Source organism: Zerene cesonia, chromosome 4 (assembly GCF_012273895.1).
Source record: "Zerene cesonia ecotype Mississippi chromosome 4, Zerene_cesonia_1.1, whole genome shotgun sequence".
NCBI lineage: Eukaryota > Metazoa > Arthropoda > Insecta > Lepidoptera > Pieridae > Zerene > Zerene cesonia.
Window position 1 is genome coordinate 855,510 of NC_052105.1, and position 9,828 is coordinate 865,337.

Below are 9,828 nucleotides of genomic sequence, written 5' to 3' on the forward strand. Positions count from 1 at the left end.
TATTCATCTCATTCTTTTGTCGATTTACTGAAATTTCACTTCTATCGTGTGTGAATCGCACACACACCTTTTTTTTTTAATATCACTCTATAATTACAGACGTAAATACGATCAACTCCGGTATCGAATGAAAAGCTCACTCATTTATTACCATGGAATTCAATTGGACGATATATATATAAGAGCGATGCAAAAACTAATCTACACAATAGTATGTTAGGTAGGGTTTATAAACCCGATCTTATGTCATGCCATTAAGTCGTAAATGCATTTTTTTTCTATGTATCATAAGTGATAAAGTTACACGTTGTACACCAATTACACCAATAAACTAACACAATATCATATAATACTAAACATAGTAATAGAAAATTATCTAATTACTACCATCCTAACAATAGTCATATTTTTCTTTTAATTAGATAGATATAGGTTTTTAGCATATACTTATTAAATAATGTTATAATAAAATTTTTAAAAGATTATAATATAAGTACATTATAATTGATAAAAGTTATCTACAAATTTCTTTTAATCAACATCGGATATCTCTTTGATGCTGTAGCCTCAACTCACTGTTTTGCATAATTCACACAGGTACTAAATAAATTAACATTCAAAAAATGTTAATGTTGTTTTAATTTTTCAAATTAAAAGTTTAACTCCCATAATAATTGCTGTGAAAGAGGAACCAGTTAAATTAACAGTAACGTCATCTATTTATATGATAATTTAATTATGGGTTAAAGAGAATGTCGAAGTGTAAAAGTAATGTATCTTATTGAGTGATTTTATTAAAACTCCCGTTTCGGTTTGCAATGAAAATCGGTTACTAAATGTACCGATAGACCGTTAATGTCACGTTTAAATTCAGAATTCCAGTTGGGAATTGATTTTTTTTTTTTTTAAATAATAATACTACTACCAGCCTACTCTGGAAAAAGGCGGCAATTCCTAATTATACCTTCATGGAAATCTATTGTTCCTATGCCTGGTAAATGCTGGTTGATCGATCTGAAAGCCGTTGTGTGTTTCTTTCGATTACTGTATACTCTTAATATTTAGTAAGTTGTAGTAAATAGTAAATAGTAAGTAGTAAGTAGAAGTAAGTATAACTCTTAATATTGGTAGGAATTGGGCCAGCTGTAACGGAGGTCTCAGAGTAAGAAAGAAGGAGGTGATGTAGTCCGATAGCCTTTCCTCACCTTCGTCTATCCTTTATACCTTATTTCTTTATCCTTTTAACTTCAAAATCTCTAATTGAAATACATTAACCATTGCAGTGCAAGCAGTTGCAAGCAGTGGTGGCTCAGTGGTAAGGACCTCGGACTTCAAAATCGATAAGTCGGGATTCGAGACCGGGGCGAGCGCGCAGGAAATAAATTGATTTTTCAATTTATCTGCGCATGTAGATAACATCACCACTGCTTCAACAGTGAAGGAAAACATCGTGAGGAAACCGGCATGTCCAAGAATTAAAAGTTCGACGGCATGTGACATCTGCCAACCCGCACTTGGCCAGCGTGGTGGATTATGGCCTGAACCCTCATAGGAGGCCTGAGTCCCAGCAGTGGGAACATATATGGGCTGATGATGATGAACCATTGCAAATATTCATGAGCATTGGTGATACATCAATTGATCCACAAGCTCTATTGCTTGGACATAATGCTGTGGCATATGCTACAAAAGAATGTCAACACCTAAACATTTGACGAGTACAATACTTTACTATATCACACAAACATACAAAACCAATGCCTCGACGTTCAATTTTGGTATGTTAATCACCAACAGGTGTGAAGCTACCTTATTGAATAAACATATACAGTGTTCCGTTTTACGAGATAAAGGCACATTTACACGGTCTATTACGTTTTACTTATCGTAAATTGGAACCTATCTTTTTAATATACTATTATCCGCCCTTTGATAGAGTCGGTTATGAATTTAAATCGTTTTTGGTTCACATGAAAGTATAAACAAAATTCGATTGACAACTTTTATTCGATGGTGATGATTCTATAGTAATCTTGTATTTCTTGCCTACAAAATTAGCCATTGGCAATATGTTTCTTGTATTATCACAGGGATTCACTGAATATATTAGCGTGCTAGAAAGAAAATAAAAAAAAGACTATCCCACCTTCAAATTGTCAGAATTATCAAAATTTTAACGGGTCCACTCGGGAGACAGACATCAATCGATGATTCTATTCAAAAAATAGTATCGAAATCCGTTCACTGCTTCGAAAGTTCTGAGGTAACAGAGCCAAAAACAAACACAGTCGAATTGTTAGCATCTTCCTTTTTTACGGTACTTAAAATAAATAATTGAATCGGTACATTACAACATACATTGAATTTAGCCAAAATGCAGCACTAAGCATGCTTAAAACAGTGCTGATTTTCATTAATTCATAATCAATGGATTCTAAACTATCAATCAATCAAAAAATGGAACCTAGAATATCTAAAGTAGGAGGCACATATCCTTTTTCTTACCCTTCCTATTCCTTTCCTTTATTTCTCTCGTCAATCCTTTCTCAATCCCTTTCCAATTCGAAGTCGGTAATCCTTTTGTAGAGGCGTATGGTCTGCAAACGATCTTACGCCTCTCCAAATATTCATTGGCGGTGGTAGCGCTTACCATCAGGCGACCCACTAGCGACATTGCCGACGGTGACATAAAAAAAATAAGTTACATTTAAACAAACAGATCCACGGGCTAAGATTGTCATACATTTAAGACCCTTAAGTCATTATAGTTAGATTTATTAGAACAATATTATTACAATTTAAGCATACAGGTGCGGCGTTCATATTTCATCAACTTTCATTAAAATCGCATAAACAATTAAAATTTAATTCATGACTTGTAATTCAGAGATTTATATTACATTCTCTATAATTATATGAAATCAAAAACTCCATCTATAAAAAGCAGTAAACCTAATTATGGAGTAATTAAAATTCCATAGATGTAATTGATAAAACTTTATTTTTATACCTATTTATAAAGATTGATCAATATCACTGAATACTTATCACCTCATAGTTTTTATGAGATAGTAGTTCATTACTAGAACACAGCCTAAAAACATAGATCACGAGGCGGGATTCGAACCCGCGTCCTTTTGGTAATCTGTAGTTTAAAAAAAATATCATTTATGTATTATATACTAGACGCTCGTCTCGGCTCTGCCCGGATATCAATATTACTGTTTTAACACAAAAGAGTATCTAATCCAGATAAAAGATCCCTTACACAAGTCAGCTCATACCCTGACTGTAAATAAAATTTCATCAAAATCTTTCACATGAGAAATTTAATAATGTTTCAGGTTGAATCTGTTAAGTAGCTCTAAGAATGCTATTTTAAATTAAATTAATATAAATTTTTTAAGTCATTTTATTTCACACCTATCTACTTTAATGGTAAATTCTCTAATATGTCTCTTAAGATTATGAAATATTAATATTTGAAATAAATACTCCTTTTGGAAGGAGAGACTGCTATTATAAAAAATGTATAAAAAATACATAAAATCAATAAAAACACATTACACACATTAACACGCGTGTGACACACACATATGTGACTATAGCATAAATGACCACTACTAATATTTACTTTAATAAAAACCTAAAGGAGAGATTTACAAGGTACAAAAATACATACTAAAACCCAAGCATTTGTCATAATATGCTATGAATATTTTTATTATCAATAAAATTCGTTCACAAAAGCATAATACAGTTTTTACCCGGTAACCACGGCAGTATAATTCTATATAACGCATAACATCACTAAACGAATTCCCACCTGCATTTCTATGTTAAATTTCTCATTCATTCACACGTAGAATCAAACCATGTGAAGAAAGATTTAAATTCGTAAAGCAATCTACATTTTTATAACATTTCACATCGACAGACCAATAAATAGACAGTGTGTATGAAATCATTTTGCTTATAAATGTTACTAAATGAAATTTGAGCGCGTTTGAGATCTTAACTTATTTATTTAAATTTTTTATATGTGCCATCATAAAATATACATATAATAAAAATACACAAAAGGTACAAAAGGCGGTCTTATCGCCCGCGGCGATCTCTACCAGCCATTGTTTCTTTCTAGGGCTTATAAAACTTTTCTTTAATATCGTAACGCACTGTTGAATCTTGCAGTTCATTTAATTTTGTTGTTTACGCCTTTCCGTTTAGTCCTATAATAATAACAATAACACAAAAACACAAATTTCAAGTATGGATATTTATGAAATAAATTTTCTAAAACCCAAATCGATTTAGACCGCTGTAAACCGGTTTTTTGAATATGCAACACAGTATTGATCTCAAACTTTACATAATCGGAAATCGAATTAGAGCCATTATATTTAAAATTGACGACACTTCGGCGGTCTTTTGACAGGCTAGTGATAAACAAAATGAGATACTATTAGCACATGATTTAGTTTTGATTCGGATATAGACGAGATGTCGTGCGAAATGCTACATAATGTCTTCATTATGGTAATGCGATTTCTAAGATCCCGTCTCATTAGTAACTATTAGCAAAATGGATCTACAAATTATTCAATTCATAAAGTATATTAGGACATTATAAAGTTTATGTAGATAATAAAATTTTCAGTGTAGTAAAAGTACGTAAGTACGCTGAGTGGAGACACCATACAAACAATATTATATCGAACTGTGTATACATAATTACTTTCCTAGTCTACTAAAAATTAATTAAACATTTCCGAAAGAAACCACAAAAAAAATATTTTTCGTTTAATTTTTTCATGGGTGGCAAAAAGACTCGGGTTCGATTCCAGCCTGGTGAACAATTTGTTTATATTCGTATAAAATTCGAATACAAAACATCCAATATTATACATAGACTAGCTGCACCCGGCAAACGCTGTTCTGCCTTACTCTGATCATTTAGGGGAATGAAAAATAGATGTTGGCCGATTCTCATAGATACCGGATAAGCACAAAAAATTTCATCAAAATCGGTCAAGCCGTTTCGGAGGAGTATGGCAACGAAAACTGTGACACGAGAATTTTATATATTAGATAGATAAATATACAATATTACATTGTTACACTGCACCGTTGCAGCATACCCCTCTCTCAAGTTAGTGAAAGAACTGTTGTTAAAAATGGTGATCAATTTTGTTTCCGTTTTTGTACAAATAATTTGTATGAAAATATAAATAATTTTATGTAACATGTTTTGGCGGTTCCTGTGTCATTTTCCTTACAGTATCTCAACATTTATCACAGAAAAGTTTAATTATAAACTCAGCATCCGAAAAACACAAATTTTATTATTTCCCAAAGGAATGGATTACTCTTTTTATTATCTGTTTTATAACCAATAGGAGTTTATATCTTAATTAATCATAGTTATATGGCCAATCTTTATAGCCAAGCCTAAGTTTTGGGACAGATTAAATTATCGTATAATTAATAATAAATTACGTTTATGGTAGTTGCCAAACATGTTCTTATCTTTGTCAGAATTTAAAGTATTTTGTTCGGATATTTAGTGTCAGTTTTAATGTAATTTCTATAATTAGTTCCATTAGTAAAAGCTCATTATAATAATTATTTATGTACCTACTTTCTACCTCACAATATGGAGCCATTATTTATTATATTTATAAAATTTATCCTTCTTCATACTTCCAATGTTAAGGTTTAATATTATATGGGCCTTTACTGGAGGCCGTGATGTCTTAAAGCAGTACTAATTCCAGTGTAGGAAAAGACCGAGTTATATATATTGTCTAGTGCCATCACTTGGCATTAGCATAGCATAATGACGTCACATTATCCCCCCAGAAGCAAATGTGAATCAGATACACATAACGCCTACTTCCTCAGGCATAAAATAAAAAGCTTATTTTTATTGTATTTGGGTGTATTTGTCTGTGTATGGAAAATTTTCATTAACTTTAATATGACATTCATTTATTATAATATGTAACATCTTATATATGCACCTATTTGTACCATCAGACTTTTAATGTCACTGGATCTATTTAAATGGGGTCGAATGGACAAATATCTCGTTAAGAAAAACAACATCAATTATATAGAGATTGTAGACATTTTAAAATGGGCGTATTATTTTATTCATCAATCAGCAATATCGATACAAACATTTTTATTGCTTAACGACTTAATTTTTTATTAATTTATAGTGCTATATGTATGTTATATGGATGCTCAAAAACTAATGTTTCAACGTTGCCAATTTTTGTATGACTTATTTATTCCATCACAGTCTATCAGTCATGTATGTGGTTCCTAAATTCTCATTTGTAGAAATAACATAATATGCGTTATATAACAGTCTAGTTGTTTTAGACTGTTCTAGTATCCAAATAGGTTATAATATTTCTAAAATTGCTTCTTAACAAGAGAATATAACATAGAGCAAAAATGTCTTACAAAATACAAATATTTCATTGCTATACCATTGTTATAGATTTCTTAATTCGGGAGTTCAGATAATGTACCAACCACGAAGCCATAACAATGCATATTAATTTGTACCACCTATAAACTGTAACAATTGGACATAAACGTCCCTGAATAACTCAATCGGAACGATACTATCTCGTTATTTAGGACTAATAGTAAAGGCATGATACCACGAAATCAAATAATTCACTTGGCTAAATATTTCCGACCGTTGTACCGAGGCATCGTAAATTTCGGTTGAAAGATATGTACTTTGGTTTGCTATTCTGTTCCGTTGTGTTTGCCAGGGCCAATAATAGAGAAATTGTTTTAACAATTTTAATAACGATGGTTTGTTGCTCAATGAAGACTAGTTATAGAAAGATTATGAGTGCACGTGTATGGGAGAAAGTAGAAGTCCTCACCTCATTCAAAATATCAAATCCTTTGGCAAAGTCCAACCACGAGTGAAGACCAAGTAGCTTTATATTATCCCTTTATATTCATATTAGCTTTCCGCCCGTGGTTTCACACGCAAATTTAAAAGAAATATAGGCAGTCCTTTAGTTTTTACCGGTACAGTTCTCTTTCGCATGTGTTTTTCCGAGATAAAAACTATCATATATCCCTTTTCGAGTCTCGGAGTATCTCTGTACCCAATTTCATCCAAATCGGTTTAGGCGTCAAGAAGGAGACAACCAGATAGGTAGACAGTTACTTTCGCCTTAATAATCACAGCTATCAAGAGCTATTAGAGTAGTTTGAGTGTAAAATAAAAAGGCACGATCAAAATACTTATAAAGTCAGCTCATAATAGAGGTTTTTACTTTTGAGCTAAAAAGATTAAGTGTATATAAAGAGGAAAGCAAGAAAACTTTAAAATACGAACCCAAATCAAGTGTAGAAATGTATTTCAGAAATCGATATATCAGCTATTGCTACAAGTCAATATTTTACTATTATTAGATCGAAATTTCTATGCAACTGTTTATATTTTCATAAATCCTGATTCATGAGCGATTGGACACAATAGAACTCTGAAACACTTCCAACTATTTACTATTACAAGATATTATTCCCATTTCGATTTACTTGCGCAAACTAGAAATTTATATTACGCAAGTGTAGCTAGAATTCGGTTGCGACACTATGAAAACTTTAAAAAATTAATGTTACTTGTGTGAAAACGCTGAAGAACCATAAAGATCAATGAATGGAGGCCTTAATTAAATAATAATATAGTATAGGAATTTAATTGAAGTCTTGTAGCTGTTTAAAGGCACATTTATTAAACAACATTTCGATCAGTAAATAACCATCTTTGTTTCTCTAATATATTATCTAATATCTATAGATATATCATAACGTTAAAATCAGTAAACTGGTAACTAGATAGGGGGTAATATCTGGATCTGCTGTATCGATTTTAATAATGAATTTACCAAAAAAAACTCGCGCTATGTGCGAGTGTCATTTTATTGTCTTCATCTCAGGTCAAGACGAACGTAGCTAGCTAATATGTATGGTTGTCATAAAAAGTAGAAAACGGTATTTCTTTATGTCGTTCAATGGAAGTTTCTGAACGACCATATTATGTAAGCTTAAAACAAAAACATTAAAAAGAATTTAAAGAAATTCGCTTATAATAACATAAAATAGAAGCGACTATAAAATTCTTATAATAAATTTTACGTAAACGGTTAACTTTCCAATAACCATAATAATATTCACTTTACGATTACCATTTAGCACTATTATAATTTAGTACTTATTAATAGCATCTATACTTAAGTAATTTGACATCTTAAGCTTAAATTACACATTAGATGGAGCAATAAACCCTCAAAGGTCGTATTAAGATGATATTATGAATTCATAAATTACAAAATATTAGAATAATTATCAATTTACTAGACTCACTTACGCATAAATCAAATTAAAATAGATAGTAGCATAAATTTGATATACGTTATAAACGGAGCGTAATTAACAACGAATTGCGTGTTAAGATCCACCAATGAATGGATTATTTAAAAAGACATCAAATATTTAAGATTAGATAATTGTGTTTTTCAATAACATTAGAGATATAATATTTTTAAATCGCAATAAATGCAAAGAAAAGAAATTCGATTGCTAGTGGGACCCTGAGCCAATTGGTAAGGCGTTGCCGTGTATGGCGAAAGACGCTGCTTGAATACTTACCACGATTTTTTAATTCAGATATTTGATATTTTTATCTTTGCGTATTTGTTTTCAGTATTTGAATGACCATATTATTATACTACTATTATTGTGAATGTTACAATTTATTAATTAGTATTAAAATTAATAAATAATCAGACCACTGTTAAAAGAAATCATGTTACAGTAATAAATCATTGATAAGTTAAATTGATAGTAAAATATATTTAGTCGATAGATCTCACAAAGTCTCATAAATTAAAAGGAAAGTTCGACACCCTCATCATAAATAATCAAGTATATTTAGAATTAAAGACTTTTCCACTAATTTTAAACGTGATTTATTCAATCATTAATCTAACCGAAGATTCAACGTATCGTTAAAAAGTCTGATTTCTAAATATCACGCGTAAAATCAAACACAAGAAAATGCAGTCATCTACAGCACGTATCTCATGCAAATCAATGCAGTAACTGCATACTGGTGTATAATTTCAGCCCAAACGATTAGGTGTCTTTATAACTCGGTGTGTTATTGCAGGTGCTGTGTGGAGCAGTGGCGGGCGCAGGCGACGTGGTGGGGAACGCGAGCCGCGTGCGCCGCGCGCCGCAGCCGCACCACGCGCACCGCCTCATGTTAGTAGTTGATGGGTTTAGGAGATTCTGTATTTTATTATTTCTGGAATCAGCCTGGCTATAATAATAGACTGATCACCTTCTTGCCCATAAAGAAAATCGATCAGTGAAATATATGAATATCATCTGACCATATAATAATGAGGGATACGGGACTTCACACTATCTGAAATATTTTGCTAGGGGACAATCTGAATAAAAGAGTTCTTAGTTATGTTGGTATTATACCATCCATCTCAGAGAATGATAGTCAGATGGACTTAGTAGAATTTAATTTTTTCTTTATATCTTTGTATTTTTTGCCTTTTTAGTAGACTACGGTGGCAGTTACATATGTTACATAATCTTCCAGGACGGACGAAGAAATGGACGCCACAGCAGCGTGGAAGCGGTCGCACTGGCGCGAAATGCAGTCAATCCTGCGGCGGGAAGGCTCCCAGCGCGACGTCGTGGAGTGCTGCCCCTCGATCCTCGAGATGGTCGCCAAGAAAGGCGGCAGAACCCCCACCGGGCTCTACGTGGAGC

The 9,828-nt window shown here is 32.2% G+C and overlaps 1 protein-coding gene across 1 annotated transcript in view; it reads left to right on the plus strand.

The window, feature by feature from the left end:
• The window catches only part of LOC119839756, a 162,950-nt gene that overhangs the window by 152,072 nt on the left and 1,050 nt on the right, over positions 1 to 9,828 (plus strand). The window contains exons 5-6 of the mRNA XM_038366195.1: positions 9,209 to 9,303; positions 9,656 to 9,826. Of these exons, the coding sequence (XP_038222123.1) occupies positions 9,209 to 9,303; positions 9,656 to 9,826 (266 nt within the window). The remainder of the gene's footprint in view (positions 1 to 9,208; positions 9,304 to 9,655; positions 9,827 to 9,828) is intronic.